Genomic DNA, 17610 nt, shown 5'->3' on the forward strand with positions numbered 1-17610 from the left:
GGCCTTGTTGATATGCAGGCCTAATGTCTCATTCATTGAGGTATAATAATTATCCAATACTTTTCCCTTGTATGAACCACTCTCCAAAGTACCTATATGGTTAGACAGACACCGTAACACGGGTTAAATTGGCAAAACGGTGTGACCTAATTATTATGTATATTCATTCGGCTATGACTGTTTTTACTAGGCTTACGTGGCAGGTAAGACAGTTTCAGATTGGAAATGATGTCAAAATGATTAAGCTACACATTTGGCAAATGCTCAAATACACTCTTACATTTTCAGTAGGCTACTGTTCAAAACTGACCGATCGTTGTTCGTCTCCAATACTTTTGCTTTGTTCCGAGCGCATCTCTCGCGTATACATTCACCGTCCGACCCCCGCCCCTCTCCAACATTTAGATGAAAGGGTTTAGGATTTTGGGTGACGCTTTGAATCACGTGTTCATAGGAAATAGGCTACACTACGTATAATTTTTTGTCTGCGTCGTCCAGCCGCCGACCATAGTTGTTTTCTGTCCATACAGTGTGCGAGGAGAGGTAATGTAGCCTACCTTGCTGTGTTCACTGACTGACGGGTTCACGCCAGTTCACCGGGTTCATCTGAGGCGAGGACCCACCCCCTCCTCTCAAAGCGCAACGAACGGAGCTAATCTAATATAATTCATTTCTATATTAATGTCGGATTCCATTTTACTCCGGACCAACTATCAAGGTAATGCCACTTTTCCTTGTACAATAGAATAGCTCGTATTATTAGAGTTATAATTCCAGATTGTTTACTCAAATTTTGGCTATAGAATTTTATCTGGCGCTGTAGTCTAGTCTAGGCAGTTTATATGAAGTCGCAAATTTATAAAATGGCGACAGTAGGTGGGGGGTGTCGAGTTAGGATTTTGGGGAATATGTTTAATTCTACAGAATGAGTTGAAGATTATCGCAAGTAAGAAGAGAGCCAATGTTTCCCAACAGGCTACTGGAGTGAACGAGTTAACTTGCCAGTTTGTTAGTTTCAAGAATGTAGCCTACAACGTTTACTTGCCCTCTCTCGCACGTTACAATGTGACGTTTCTGATGAATTTATTGCACAACGCTGAATATTTCCCTCTTCTTTTTTGAGTGAGTCAGTGTTGACTATTCTCGTATTTAAGTTTTAAGGACTTTTTATGTAACGAATACATAATCGTATTGGATTTGATGACTGGTAGCCTAACTTGGAGGACCCACACGTCCAGCTGTATTTTCTGCAAAAAATGTATTCCTTTTTAATCTATGAATTTTATGGCGACATTAATCGTTCCTTTCAACTCTTAAGTAATGTTTCATTGAACACATTATTGGTTATATGTATTGCACAATTGTTTTCGTTTCATTTCCCTCAGTCCTCGATACTGACTTGCTGATGCTTATAGCTCAGCAATCAACTGCATTTTGGGAGCTGTCATCTTTTGATCTGCCTTTTTTTCATGTGTGTCAAACTGTCAGAATATTGCACGCTGTAAGATCTTCCTCATGACTCCCATCTCTAAAACAGACAGGACACCCACATTTCTTTAGGTGTCTAGCCAATGAAGTGACCCTGTATAATCAATGCGTTTTGTGTTAGCTGTCCAACATGCCTGTGACACAGCAGGCATTCAGCATGGATCCCAGTGCTGACTAATATTACCTTATCCACTGCTCTATGTATGTCTGATGTTAATACACATTATATAGGACCATAAGATGGTATCCTACCTCTTGAATGAGCAGCAGAAAATATTCATCCGGCAACTATCGGTTAAATATTCAACCCTGTAATCAGGGAAATGTGTGAGTGATTCATGCACATGCAATGAGTCAGAGGCATCATACCAATTGGAACTGAAGAAGCATGTCATGCTACCAGGGTATATGAAATATAATGTAAGGTTATTCAATTAGAATAATTATGCAGACACCTAATTTTACCATTAGCGCCCCTTCAAAATTCGTAGATGCATGACATACGTAAAATAGGATTATTCCCTTGCTCCAATGCTTGGCAGACGTCTCTCATTACAGACTAATACAAAGCTAGACACGCTAGCTCCCACAGCCTGGCTAGATTCAACCTGGTCCAGTGAGTGTGTATGTGTAGAGGGTTGCACTCTTCTAGGAGGTTACACTGGGGGAATGTCAATTCCCATTGTGGATCCCTGGGAACGTTCTTCCATCTCTCCTTCTCGGAACTGTTCTAATGAGGCCAGGCATATTGCCTTTTATCCTTATTCCCTGCAATTAGGGACGGCTCACAGTTTTGGCTATGGCCATAACAGAGAGTGTTTGTATACACAGACACAGCGTAATGGACCGAGAGTGCCCACCCCACTCTAAAAAAGAAACGTCCTCGGATGACACTCCTTAGTTACTGTACAAATATACTGCTTTGCGGATTATATGTTCTGATGTCTATCGACACCAGTCAAACAATATTTTCATTTCTGTGCCCTAGGTTTCACTGTGCTGTGTAGCGATTGCCAGAGCACACTCAAGCAGGTCATATGGTCATGATTTGCAGTTTTAGCTGACATCGAGTGTATAACATTCCTCAAGTTCAGAGAGGAAAATCAGCTATCTAATGCCAACCAGATCTATTTCCCAGCAGTTCTGTACAAACAACCATATTCATGATAACAGCATACTTCCCCCTCCTCACAAAAACAGTCCCATAAGCATACTACTTAGAGAGCTTTGTTTTGTTAGTCTGAAAGTCTACACCACTCTGTATGGGTTCACTCTTATTCTCTCCTTTTCATCGTATGGTATCGCTTTTTTCTTAGGCGTATCGAGGTACAATGCGATCGAAAGCCTCCTTGAGACAGCATGTTTGCTCAGTTCCAACCAAAATAAACTTCTCTGCACAAAAACTAGGGTCTGGAGAGGAGAGAGCCCCTGCCACTTTCTCTGTCTCGTGCAAGAAAGGTTTGGTCAGCAGGAGCTGGCATTTGCCAAACTCTGGCAGTTACAAGAGGCTGTGATGTCAGCCATTTTAGGTTGGACAGTACAATGCGCAATACGCCGCCATTTTTCTTCCTTTTTCTTTTTAAGTTGCCAAATCAATGGCCTGGAGTCCCAGATACAGAACTGAAGGAGTTATTCATCAATAACGCAGAAATAGGCTCCCGTGACTCAGGATTTCTTCACACAAATTTTGTCCGTCATTCAGCCAGGCCATTGAGGAAGGCTCTAGTGAAAAATATAAGATTTCGATGGAGGACATGAAAATGTATTTGAACAGAACAAGAGATGCTTTGGCAGTAGCCCTAACCCTAACCCTTTGCAATGTATGTGGAACTCATTTGTTTTTTATTAGATGGTGCCACAAACACTTAATTAGTAGGGTGGACTGTGCAGTTGAGCAGGTATTTTGGTATTGTCATTGTGGGAAGGTGTCTTTACAACTGACCCCACCCCAATATTCCGGAACAGCTAAGCCAAGGCTGGCATTTTCAGAGATGGCACTGCAGGAGGATTAACATTGTCCTTTGCCTGCCATATAAGGTTGTTTTGTGTGTGTGTGTGTGTGTGTGTGTGTGTGTGTGTGTGTGTGTGTGTGTGTGTGTGTGTGTGTGTGTGTGTGTGTGTGTGTGTGTGTGTGTCTGCACGTCTGTCTGGTTGCGTGGTGGGTGTAAACGATTGACTCCTCTGTGTGGGGTGTGGTGGGCAAGGAGAAGTGAGGGGTTGCCATGACAATGTTAACACATGAGTGGCATCGCCGACTGGTCTCTCAGCGGACCGGCTGCAGTCACGGATGTAGTGGGGGGGGGGGGGGGGGGTTGACGTCTGACAACACCTGCGTCTCAGCAGACATGCATACGTTCACACACACTTACACATATCCTGGTACACGTAGAAATACATAACACACACACACCCTGAAGACACACTCAGATACAGAATTTACGGGCATACAATTGGGAACATACTGAAGACAGATCCCACTATATTAACACTAGGTTAACCACTCACATCCTTGGATACAGGTGTGTTTTTCATTACAGTAAATGTGGATTTTATGAATGCAATCACTAATCCATTACATAGCTATACACTTAAATTATTACGTGCCCACTAAATTCTAGCCATTCAGTCAATAACAGACACAGAAAGCATAATAGACACAGGAGACATCCAGACATGTAGGAAATGGAACAATGACAAGTCGACGGTCAGTCTTCTGAATAAGGCTCCCAGCGCTGGATCACGTTTCTCTTATAAATGAGGCGGCATTGTTCTCAACGTCTTCCCTGTTCAGGGCAGTAATTGCTATCCGTCTCTGACTTATATTTGGGTTTCCAGCTGATCCACTCACATGACTTGAATCTATTTAATGGACATTTGGCGGAAGATGTACTCTTAAACAGATTTTTCCTATCGTTTAGATGTGTCTGTCAGGAGTTGTTCTGTCTGTCCCACACCCACTTATGCCAGGAGCTGTTTCTGTTGATCTTCAACTCAATACCAGCTAAGCAGGCTTTCAAGACAGCTGTGGATCACTGACACGCTAATATTTGGAAAACAAATGTTGTCATAAAACAGCCAAGATCTCCTCAGCCCTTGTGTGACTGCAGCATCACCAACTGTTTACTGGCAGTTGAGTTAAAAGATAAATATTTCTGAAAGCTTTGGTGTAAAACGATGTGGATGTGTACTTCATTGCTTTCTCTGTCATCTTCACCCATGTTCTCCTCTTACCCCAGCTGTCTGTCTGGGTCTGCTCTCCCTATGTCATTCCTTCTTCTCTGTCCTCTTACTCCTCAGTCATGTGACCAGCAACATGGCATTGCAAACGCCAATCTCTGTTTGCAAATATCAACTGTTGGTGACCCTACAATTTACACGTGCCTGTGGGCTATTTTATTGAAGGTGTACCACTTTATACCCCTTCAGCTATGAAACCACCTTTTTTTTGTAAGTGTTTTATTCTTATAAGCCAAATATTAAATAGTTAGTTGAAATGAAATCATTCTGACTGAGTTGAGCACACAAGGTAACATGAGGACTTTGCTTATGAAGAGTGAGCGGGGGGTGTTCTGAGAGCTTGTCTGAAAGCTCTGTTACTTTGCCTCAGTTCAGATCAGTACTCTCCAGGTCTATGGAGATTAAACTCTTTTCATCTCAGCCATAGAGCCAGTGCCAGTATCGGGACATACGACACACCGGGAGACAGTTCCCGTCTGAGTCGTCTACTTTAGCGCTGAAACACGAGGCCCCTCTTTTCAAAGTGCACCATTCAATGGCTCCCTGTCTGAGAAGCCCTAGTCTTGTCTGATTGCACATCTCGCTTGTGAGATAATGCACCCCATTCTTTAGAATGGTGACCTGGTTCTTCATGTACCCTTGCTCAACTTTGTGCCTGTCTTGGGTTTGTCATGCATGGAATTGGATGTTTTAGGGGGAGAGGTACAATGGCAACGGCACTGCTATATCTCAGCGCAGTACTCTGGACACAAATAACTTCAACCTATTAGTGCTCAGATGACATTATTTTCCATCACATGGTATTTTTTAAATGGCATGGCCTTTGTATCATTGTGATGAAGACAGATAAAAACATTTTACATGCACATTTTGTAGGCCACATTTTTTGTAATCTCCTTGATGCATTAGTATTTCAACATGTGTATGGTGATTGAGGAGGTCTGAGACCAGGAAACAAAATTCGAGCCACATTTGTGAAAGACTATCAGTTAGGATGAGGCAGTAATGATTATAGTTCTACATTACAATTAACTGCATGCAGTGCATTCGGAAAGTTTTCAGACCCCTTGACTTTTCCCACATTTTGTTACAGCCTTATTCTAAAACTGATTAAAAAAACATCTTATCATCAATCTACACACAGTACCCCATAATGACAAAGCAAAAACAGGTTTAGACATTTTTGCAAAAAATAAAATAAAAAAAAATGTAATATCACATTTACGTAAGTTTACGTAAGCTCGAATTTTCCTCAGTACTTTGTTGAAGAACCTTTGACAGCGATAACAGCCTCAAGTCTTCTTGGGTATGACGCTACAAGCTTGACACACCTGTATTTTGGGAGTTTTTCCCATTCTTCTCTGCAGATCCGCTCAAGCGCTGTCAGGTTGGATGCAGAGCGTCGCTGCACAGCTATTTTCAGGCCTCCCCAGAGATGTTCAATCGGGCTCTGGCTGGGCCACTCAAAGACTTGTCCCAAAGCCACTCCTGTGTTGTCTTTGCTGTGTGCTTAGGGTCGTTGTCCTGTTGGTAGCTGAACCTTCGCCCCAGTCTGAGGTCCTGAGCAGGTTTTCATCAAGGATCTCTCTGTACTTTGCATCGTTCATCTTTCCTTCACCCCTGACTAGTCTCCCACTCCCTGCCGCTGAAAAACATCCCCACGGCATGATGCTGCCACCACCATGCATCACCGTAGGGATGGTGCCAGATTTCCTTCAGATGTGACACTTGGCATTCAGGCCAAAGAGTTAAATCTTGGTTTCATCAGACCAGAGAATCTTGTTTCTCATGGTCTGAGAGTCCTTTAGGTGCCTTTTGGCAAACTCCAAGCGGGCTGTCATGTGCCTTTTACTGCTTTTACTCAACTTGTTCTTGGGGACCTTCAATGCTGAAGAAATGTTTTGGTACCCTTCCCCAAATCTGTGCTTCGACACAATCCTGTCTCAGAGCTCTACGGACAATTCCTTTGACCTCATGGCTTGGTTTTTGCTCTGACATGCACTGTCAACTGTGGGACCTTATATAGACAGGTGTGTGCCTTTCCAAATCATTTTCCAATCAATTGAATTTACCACAGGTGGACTCCAATCAAGTTGTGGAAACATCTCACGGATGATCAATGGGAACAGGATGCACCTGAGCTGAATTTTGAGTCTCATAGCAAAGGGTCTGAATACCCATGTCAATAAGGTATTTCTGTTTTTTATTTTTAATAAATGTGCAAAAAAATCTAAAAACCTGTTTTCACTTTGTCATTATTTGGTATTGTGTGTAGATTGATGAGGGAAAACATTTAATTGAATCAATTTTTTTTAATAAGGCTGTAACGTAACAAAATGTGGAAAAAGTCAAGGGGTCTGAAATCTTTCCGAATGTACTGTAACTGGGAACTAACTAGTAAGACCTCTGCCTTTCCCCTGTCCACACAGTACTAAAACCATACCTTCACATTTTATTCGTTGAGCATGAGTAGACCAGACTCTCTGGCATGAGAGCTGTAGCCAACGTCTCACTGGAATGCACTCACTAAACCCACTGTCCTCATCAGGGGTTAACTGTGTGCCGTCAGAAAGTATCAGGACCTCCCCGCCAGCTAAACATACAGCAAATGCCCACGTCTGGATGCAGCGAACCGGGATTACTACATAAGATGCTGGTGACCTAGTTTTTTGGGTGTTTTGTTTTTAGTCCGAAGGGAGCCGTCATTAGAAATAAAAGAGGCAGTTTCAAAAAGGACATCACGGCCTGTCCGGGATCAGCATGTACTGTGGGCAGTCATTTGGGATTTTTAATTCCGGAACAGGTTCATCTTTTATTTACCAACCAGCAGACCATGGTGAATGCAGACACATATCTTCATTCAGTTGGACTGGCTGAAGACATACACGTTTTTCAGGAGTATGGCCATGTTCAAGAGGATAATGACCCGACTCTTAAGAATTTGGCTATAGATATTTCAAGAATGTAATAGTGTGCTCATTCTGCGTGCTGTGTTGACACACCTTGTAATAAATAGTTTTAAGTACTGAGAAGGACACTGAGATATGGACTGATGATGAAGATGATGATGAACGTCTGCCAAAGAGAGACATATCTCAGCTATCTGCCGAATCATCACGACATCTCTGTGAGAACTAGATAAGATCAAGAGCGGTTTTCAACACCCTGTCGCACGTCAACAAATTCACAGCAAGAGAGGCGGAGGGAGAGAGAGAATATGTGTGGGGAGGGTTGTGTTTAATGAGAGGGCAGCGAGGAATTTAAGCAGATTTGTGTCCTCACTTCATACTCTATGCTGTTGTACTAAGAATGTTGTTATCTATATATTTAGCTACATAACTGTAAAAACAGAATAAGCCGAAAACACTGACCAGAGTTGGCCTTTGTCCTGAAAAGGCTTCAAACTGAGTTAAGTGGTGTGTGTAGTGTTTCCCCTAGGGTTTTTTTCAGCAGCGGCGTCAAAGTTAGCGTTGGGGGGAGTGGGCGTGGCTAATGATGCAGTCTTAAACCGTCCCCTTGGCCGTAGAAATGTAATTTTGCTGTCCTAAAGCTAATTTTCTTCAATCCTACACATTTTGCCTAGTGTCGTGCAATCCTACACATTTTCTCATGAGGTTGAGAGAAAAAAAAATCTGTTTTAAAGCTAGTTTCCTGCAATTCTACACATTTTGTCATGGGGTTGAGAGATTTTTGTTTTGATATGGCTAATGCCATTGTTCTTATGCTACCTGAGTGACGCAAACATTATAACAGTTTTAGATTCTCTGTCTAGTTTTTATTTTGATGATTGTTAGTTCTCAAAGATGATCTTATTTATATTTGGTTTACACTGAAAACGTTTTTACCATCCCAGAAATGATTTTCCAAATGATATATATATTTTTGTATCATATATTTTGGAGTGGTGGCAATGATTTAGCAGCTAAATGAATATAAGGGAAACACTGGTGTGTGCAAGTGTGTGTGTGCATGCATATGTGAAATTTGAAGCAATTGTGAGGAACCTCCATGTGTGAGTGTGTTAGAGTACAACGGGGGTATATTTACAGAGAGTGGATGTGTGTGTGTGTGTATTCATGGATGTGTGTGTTTACCAAAACGAATAGCGTACGTCATCCTAAATAAAGGGTGACAAATAGTTGGAGGCCCTTTGATGCAGTCTGTCGATTTGATTGCTTAACATAACGTAATGTTGCATGTGTCATCAAAATCATTGTTGAGAGCACATCGGGTAGCACTGATGTCACCAGATAGCTCCCAAAAGTTGTTTACACCACAATGTAAAGGGTTGGAACATTATTGCCTGTAAAATGTGGACAGTGGCTCTTATCCAAGGTTGGCAGAAGAGTGAGGCACATGACAATGTAAAAATGACTGGGAGTTTTCCTGATTGTGTGTGGATGCATTCGTTTTAGGAATTATTGAACTTATCACATCTTTTTCTGTTTTCTCTCCCATAGGTTTCCAGTGAGCTGCCAAAACAGCCTGCTGTCGTGTGAGAGGAGTCCCAGAAGCTGAGGACAAACATGAAGCAACACTGTGATGTCATCGCGGCTGGCCCATGACACTTAAACTCCATCAGTTCTCTCCACAAACCACTCGCCCTCCGTTACCATACGGGACAACCAGTCAGTCACCCATCATCTACACACCACTACAATACAATGGCCAGCAAGAGGAAGTCAACAGTGCCATGCATGATCCCATCCAAAAGCAAACACATGCGCGAGGAGATCATACTTGGCTGCCTCCCTGAGCTCCTACCCACAATCCCAGAGGACAGCATCCTCAGCATATCTGGGGAAGACGGACGCCATTTCTTCCATGATTCCTCCAGACCTGAAGGAGGTGACAGATGGCAGAAAGTGGGCACATACAGCTGCCCACCTTGCCGCTTTGAGTCCAGAGATCTGAACTACTTTTTGGACCACCTGCACAGCTGCCACATAGACTTCAGGGCCCAGCCCAGTTTCTACTGCCTGATCTGTGGTGTGTCAGTGGTCAGGTTTGAGGCCCTGGCCCTGCACAACTCTAAAGCCCACCCTGGGGTGTCGAGGGGCTCTGTCACCGTGTCCCTGCATGTCAGGAAGAGCGATGGGGCGACTATCGTGGAGCAGAACCTGTTCACTACAAATGGGGAGGACTCTAACGATCCTGCAATCTCCTTCACTAAAACACCTATAGTGAGGATGATGAAGACCAAGGGACAGCACAAGAAGATTGTAGTCTCCCACACAGTAGAGGTGCGGAGGATAGACACTGGGAAGGAGATGAAACAGACAGACCCCACCATGTTGACGAATGTGCCTAAACTACAGAATGGGTTTCTCAGTGGGACCAGTGGCCCTGCTATGTTGAGGAAACCTCCCACTCATGTGATAACGACAACGGTGCCCAATCAAGCCTATCACCAGCACAGCCCTCCCACCTTCTCATTCTCCTCCTCGTCCTCTGATTCCAGCAAAAACCTCCCAAAGGTGATGATTCCCCTGAGCAGCATCCCCACCTATGATGCCGCCATGGACACCAGCAGTTTTCTCAAGACTTCCTTTGGAAAGTTCCCCTACCCGACCAAAGCAGAGCTTTGCTACCTGACCGTGGTTTCTGATTGGCCAGAGGAGCTGATCAAACTCTGGTTTACCGCCCATAGACTCAAACAGGGTATCAGCTGGTCCCCCGAGGAGATAGAGGAGGCCAGGAGGAAGATGTTCAGCACGGTCTTCCAAGGAACAGCGCCCCCAAAACAGCCCCCTAAGCAACGGCACAACACTCATGTTGTAAACCAACACACTGTCCATGCCCAGCCTGCTCCAGTGGGCCCCAGCCACCAGGCTGCCAGGGTGTCCCATGGCAGTGTAGTGAGCAGGCATGCTGGAGTCATAGGCACTTCGGCTAGCATTTCAGCCTCTGGTCACCCGGTCACCACTAGGGTCTCTTGTGTCGCCCCAACCATGATCCCTCCGAAATATCAGACAGTAGTCAGCGGAACAACGCAGGTAGTAGCCAGGAACACTATACCCACTACTGTGCCCAGCCTGGAGTCTGACAAGAGTGTTGCGCAGAGGTTGGGCTTGGCGGGAAACAACGGTTGTGTCATTAGCACCATCAGCAGAAGCAGCAGTAGCAGTAGTAGTTGCAGTAGCAGCAGCAGCATCAGTAGTTACTCCTCCATTAGTAATGACGCCGGGGACCATGGCACTAGGAAACCAATCAGCATCATCAGTTGCACCTCCAACATTGGCAATAATGATGATTGTCTCACTGACAGCCATGACAAACCAAACAATCAAAGCAGCAGACATTATAGCATACCATCTGTCTTGGAAGGCTTCAGCAGCAGCAACAAAAGTAAAGTGGTCATGAGTAATACTGGAAAATCTAATGTTGTCACCTATAACATCCATAGCAACGGCAACACAGCTAATCAGGATCATTACCCATCAACAATGGGTGATGATGACCGTAACAACAACAATATCCACAAGTCCAACAACAGCAGTTTTAGTAGTGGCTACTCCAGCACTAGCAATAATGATCATGTCAACAACCTGAACCATGCCAGCAAAGCCCAAAACGAAAACACCAGCAGCAGTGTCATTACCAAAAGCAGCGGTAGTGGCATATCTATTGTAGAGGATGGCAAATGCACCACGGAGGTTCCTATGAAAGCTATGTCAGTCCTGCGGCAGCTTATCAAGGAGGAAAACCATTTTGGGGAAGACAGGACCTGCCCTGAACTAAAAGTTGACCCCATAAAGATCAACCTGCAGAGGTCCATGGTGAGCGATCCAGCTTCAAAACCTGGTTCAGAGGCCTTCCCTCCAGAGCTCAAGTCTGAGACACACATCTCAGACCTGTCACACCCGTCCTTCTCTGCCCCCTGGGGCAAGAAAACACCCAGGCAGGTGCACCTTCTGAGGCAGGCATTCACCAGCACACGCTGGCCCAGCAGCCAGCAGTCTGAGGAGCTGAGTATCATGACGGGTCTATCCAAGCCAGAGGTGGTCCGCTGGTTCAGTGACAGCCGCTATATCCACAAGAACAGCCAGCTGAAATGGCTGGAGGGCTACCAGTGCCTACCAGCAGAGGGGGAGGAAGGAAAGGGCCACAGAGACCACAACGCAGGGGCACTGATCAACCCTCAGGAGGTTCATAGGAAACTGGTGGAGCAGGAGGTGAACAAGCAGCTTGATGGAGGACCTGAGGGGCTGAGCTCAGGGCAGCAGGGATTCTGGTGGGGTGCAGACACACAGAGGCCGCTGTTGAGTCCAGCAGGGCCAGTGGAGACTGGGGAGAGAGAAAGAGCTGTGGAGACAGGGAAGGCCGAAGGACTACATGGTCACTGGGCAGAGAGGAAGGATGACCACCAGCAGCCTGTTACCAGCCAGGCCTTTGGTGAGCAGCAGACAGAGCCCAGGTGAGTTCTATCAGTTACCGTTGTCTAATGAAAAGTACTGAATCTGTGATCACCTCATGTACCCAAGGCCGGCCCACTCATTAGGCAGGATTAGGCCGCCGCCTATTGCGGCAGATTGAAGAGGGCGGCATTTGAGCTAATCTGGCCAAGATGCACCTCCAACAACACATAAAACCTTACATAATTATTTTGATGTTAAAAAAAAAAGATATATATTTCAAAAAACATGTACCCCCTTTGTCATGATATCCAATTTGTAGCTAGTTTTGTCCCATCGCTGCAACTCCCCTACAGACTCGGGAGAGGCGAAGGTCAAGAGCAAGGCGTCCTCTGAAACATGACCCCGCCAAGCAACACTGCTTCTTGACACAATGCTCACTTAACCCAGAAGCCAGCCGCACCAATGTGTTCCCAGAACGCCACAAGGAGTCGCTAGAGCGCAATGGGACAAGGATATCCTGGGCCGGCCAAATCCTCCCCTAACCCAGACGGCCAATGTGCGCCACCTCATGGGTCTCCCGGTCGCGGCCAGCTGCGACACACCATGGGATTGAACCGGGGTCTATAGTGACGCCTCTAGCACTGCAATGCAGTGCCTTAGACCGCTGGACCACTCGGGAGGCCAAACCTCATATATTTCTGCCCAAAAACAATAACTATTTCTCTCAACCAGTGGCATATGTGCTTTTTAGGTGAGCGCTGATGCCACCCTGTGAGAATCAGTGCCCACTTTGTCAAAATGCAGGGGTGCAAAATATTTCCTTTGTCCTTTCCCAGCGCGCCTCTCCAGAGTGCTGTTGGAGAGACGCATCGCTGCTGCTCTCCACCAACGCTCCGCCCCCAAAAAATCATCCAACATAAATCATGTAGCAGACATAGTATACGGTGGCCTTTTCTGTAGCCTTCAGGCTGAAGATAAAATGGATGACAATGTAATGAGACAGACACTTTTTACATCATGTAGGTTTCTCTGAACAAATAGCCGATTCTAAATGGCACCCAATCAAATACAAAATGTGCTGACATGTTAAGAAACAATATACAGTTGAAGTCTGAAGTTTACATACACTTATGTTGGAGTCATTAAAACTCGTTTTTCAACCACTCCACAAATTTCTTGCTAACAAACTATGGTTTTGGCAAGTTGGTTAGCACATCTACTTTGTGCACGACACAAGTAATTTTTCCAACAATTGTTGACAGACAGATTATATTTCACTTATAATTCACCGTATCACATTTCCAGTGGGTCAGAAGTTTACATACACTAAGTTGACTGTGCCTTTAAACAGTTAGGAAAATTCCAGAAAATGATATCATGGCTTTAGAAGCTTCTGATAAGCTAATTGACATAATTTGAGTCAATTGGAGGTGTACATGTGGATGTATTTCAAGGCCTACCTTCAAACTCAGTGCCTCTTTGCTTGACATCATGGGGAAATCAGCCAAGACCTCAGAAAAAACATTGTAGACCTCCACAAGTCTGGTTCATCCTTGGGAGCAATTTCCAAATGCCTGAAGGTACCACGTTCATCTGTACAAACAATAGTACGCAAGTACAACACCATGGAACCACGCAGCCTTCATACCGCTCAGGAAGGAGATGCGTTCTGTCTCCAAGAGATGAATGTACTTTGGTGTGAAAAGTGCAAATCAATCCCATAAATACAGCAAAGGTTCTTGTGAAGATGCTGGATAAAACAGGTACAAAAGTATCTATATCCACAGTAAATCGAGTCCTATATCGACATAACCTGAAAGGCTGCTCAGCAAGGAAGAAGCCACTACTCCAAAACCGCCATAAAAAAAGTCAGACTACGGTTTGCAACTGCACATGGGAACAAAGCTCGTACTTTTTGGAGAAATGTCCTCTGGTCTGATGAAACGAAAATAGAACTGTTTGGCCATAATGACCATTGTTATGTTTGGAGGAAAAAGAGGGAGGCTTGCAAGCCGAAGAACACCATCCCAACTGTGAAGCACGGGGTGACAGCATCATGTTGTGGGGGTGCTTTGCTGCAGGAGGGACTGGCGCACTTCACAAAATAGATGGCTACATGAGGAAGGAAAATTATGTGGATATGTTGAAGCAACATCTCAAGACATCAGCCAGGAAGTTAAAGCTTGGTCGCAAATGGGCCTTCCAAATAGACAATGACCCCAAGCGTACTTCCAAAGTTGTGGCAAAATGGCTTAAGGACAACAAAGTCAAGGTATTGGAGTGGCCATCACAAAGCCCTGACCTCAATCCTATAGAAAATTTGTGCGCGGAACTGAAAAAGCGTGTGCGAGCAAGGAGGCCTACAAACCTGACTCAGTTACACCAGCTCTGTCAGGAGGAATGGGCCAAAATTCAACCAACTTATGGGAAGCTTGTGGAAGGCTACCTGAAACGTCTGACCCAAGTTAAACAATTTAAAGGCAATGCTACTAAATACTAATTGAGTACATTTCTGACCCACTGGGAATGTGATGAAAGAAATAAAAGCTGACTTCTGACCTAAAACAGGACAGGTCAAAGTAAAATGGACAATATGGAATGGATAATCTGGCTACTCACAGCTGCTGTCCAGGAGTTTCACCACGTGTCATGATCAGTGGTTTCAAGTCTGTATCCGTAAATTTGACGAGCTGATCATAGCGAAAAAATAAAATACTTCTGCATTTCCCGCTGTGTTAACACATTGCAAATATGCTCAGGATAACTCCTCCTGATGAAGTTGGGTATACAGGCTGCATCACATCCGGCTGTAATTGGGAGTCCCATAGGGCGGCGCACAATTGGCCCAGTGTCGTCCAGGTTTGGCCAGGGTAGGCCGTCATTGTAAATAAGAATTTGTTCTTGCCTAGTTAAATAAAAATAATTCAGAGCTTAAATAGCCAAAATGATTAGTCACAGGAATCGGGACTAATAACGCCAATGTAACAGCCTGTTTTCATCTTTTTAACGTCCGAAAAATGTATATTTTCACCTTTCATTCAGAACCTAAATCGAACCTAACTTCAACGTATTTTCGACATCTTTTCAACGTCATTTTGCTTACAGGGACTATTCTAGTTTTGCGGGTGGCATTATTGTTGTCTCTACCCTGCATATGCATACCTTCATGGAATTTCTATGTGTTAAGTCAGTTGTTTACCTGCCAGCCTCGATGATGAAGAAAATTGCTCCTTGGTCATCACAGAATGTCAAAAACTATACTGTTGATTTCTACAGTAGCTATATATTGCTCTGATATTGGATATGATTTATTTATGGCTTTGTGAACTGTAAAATTGAAGTTAAAGAAAAAATGTCAGTTATGTGTTTGTAGTTGTTATTGTGTGAAGAATAAAGGAATGAACCGGGGGGAGAGTGTGGGTATTCATACAGAGTGGCTTGTTCAGACAATCAAAGGTCTGTGTTTTAAGAAGCTATTTTTGGAAGAGTTGGATTCTGGGCCATTGAATTATAGATTAAGAGAGTGTGCTAATATATGTGAATAAATCATGTCTATTGTCTTTTGTGAGTTGGCTGTTACAGAAGTTAGTCTGTGATTTCCTCGTATCTTTTAACAGCGCTTATTCAAAAAATACATAATATAACATTTATTTATAGAAAATGTAATTTCATCAGAACAATATTGTACTAATGCGAGTCCTGTGTGTGTTTTCAGGGACCGTCTGATAATAGAGCTGCTTGAAGTGTGACGGAGTGGCCCAAACCTACCCGGGGTAAAGGATGGGTCGGCTGGCTGGCTTTACAGATGGCCATGGTCTGGTGTGTTCATTATGACAGCAGATGTGATTGTAGCTGGACCGTTGGACTGTAACTGTGAATACCCCCATCACTTCCTGCCATCCTCTAAAGAAAGAACTTCTCACCTTTTGAGTCCTGTGATGTTCAAGTCTTTCTTCATTCTTCTTTGTGGTCGTGTGGGGAATGGGATGGTGCACATAGAGGGTGGTAAGCCGGATGAGACAGAGAGAAGACTAACACTGACTGGACAACTGACTTGAATGAGGGAAGATGGGAGAGGGATAAAGAGATACTGTTTAGGGAAAGGGAGATGTATATGATTGAAACTGCACTAAAGAGGGGTTTTGTTGACTGGACAAAATGAGCAGTGTCTAGGAGATGTTATTGTTGGCTTTGATATTTGTAAAAAAAAACATTTTAGCAACCAGTACTTCAGCACTGCCTTGAATTTTACTTTCCTCCGTTAATTGGTTTTTCAATTTTACTTACTCTTCTTCTATAGTCACTGTAAGTCCAGAAATAATTGAGCCTCTAGTTTTATTTATCTCTGTATAAATGTTGGTGATCACTCAACAGTTCAGATACAGCAGCGTTTCCCAAACTTGGTCCTTGGGACCCCAACGGGTGCACTTTTAGTTTTTTGCCCGAACACTACACAGCTGATTCAAATGATCAAAGCTTGATGATTAGTTGATTATTTGAATCAGCTGTGTAGTGCTAGGAGAAAAAAAAAACGTGCACCCCTTGGGGACCTGAGCACCGAGTTTGAGAAACCCTGAGCTACACGCAAGAGACAATACAATGCACTAGCAGACAGCAATGCTAAACCCACACTGCCCCAGAATAAAGATATTGACAGGGCTCTGTCAAAATCAATACTGCCCTGGCTGAATCTACAAACCCAATCATAAGAGAAGCCTGTCACGCGAACGTTGCCTTACTAAGTCTGTCCCAATGCATTGATATGACCGGTCCGACCATCACCTATAGCTTTCCAGTTACTGTGATGTTGAGATCATAAAAAGGTGCCAGTGCATTAAAGTTACTGCTGTGCTAGTTTATATCTGTGAATAATTAAAAAAAAAAGATGCTGCTTCTGTATTCTTGTAAAAGCTTAACATTCAGCTGTAATATGAAATATACTGGCAAATGCTATAAAATAAATGTCAATTTGATCAAATGCCTTGGAGGACACAGAGGTAGATCTTGTGCTAGCTAGAGAGCCAAATGAGGAGATCTTTTCATTCTTCTGAATTTTTCATATTAACAAACATAGTCACTACATGCATCTCTGATAAGCTGCTAAATAGCTAAGAACGGTGCTATACCATCCAAAGTGAAATTGGAGGTGATCTCCTACCAGCAGTGTATGCACTTGTGTTGAATGTTACCAATTTATTTTGGTTTGAAAAATAAAGATGAAAAGAAATCTGGACTTACGGTGTTATGATCACTTTAACTTTTATGAAATAGTTTGATCATAAAGCACTGTTGTATCATCCTTTCTACACTTTCCAGAATAAATACTCACTGAGGAAGATTGTTTACATGTTTTTACTGCCACATGAAAAGCTATCACACCAATAGATTGATTATAGAACATGACATATGTTTGTAGCGACCCCGTGTTTATAAGCGCGGATATCAACTCTGCCACTCGAGCATGCTTTTGTGGCACAGTCAATGGCGTGCTGGGCTACGGGCCAGGTTGAGGGTTTGAGACGCGCTC

General features: G+C 43.8%; 1 protein-coding gene across 2 annotated transcripts; it reads left to right on the forward strand.

Annotated features, from left to right (window-relative positions):
- The first annotated feature begins 329 nt into the window (after positions 1-329).
- Positions 330-17419, forward strand: zhx3a (zinc fingers and homeoboxes 3a). Of its 2 annotated transcripts, none has more exons than XM_014166476.2 (3): positions 330-718; positions 9186-12142; positions 15799-17419. In XM_014166476.2, the coding sequence occupies exons 2-3, from the start codon at positions 9390-9392 to the stop codon at positions 15830-15832; spliced, it is 2787 nt and encodes a 928-aa protein (XP_014021951.1). In that variant the 5' UTR covers positions 330-718; positions 9186-9389; the 3' UTR covers positions 15833-17419. The 2 variants fall into 2 exon arrangements, with proteins under 2 accessions (XP_014021951.1, XP_014021954.1); XM_014166479.2 differs by lacking the exon at positions 330-718 and adding an exon at positions 6812-6915.
- The last annotated feature ends 191 nt before the right edge of the window (positions 17420-17610 follow it).

The sequence above is a fragment of the Salmo salar genome, chromosome ssa22, assembly GCF_905237065.1.
Source record: "Salmo salar chromosome ssa22, Ssal_v3.1, whole genome shotgun sequence".
Lineage (NCBI taxonomy): Eukaryota > Metazoa > Chordata > Actinopteri > Salmoniformes > Salmonidae > Salmo > Salmo salar.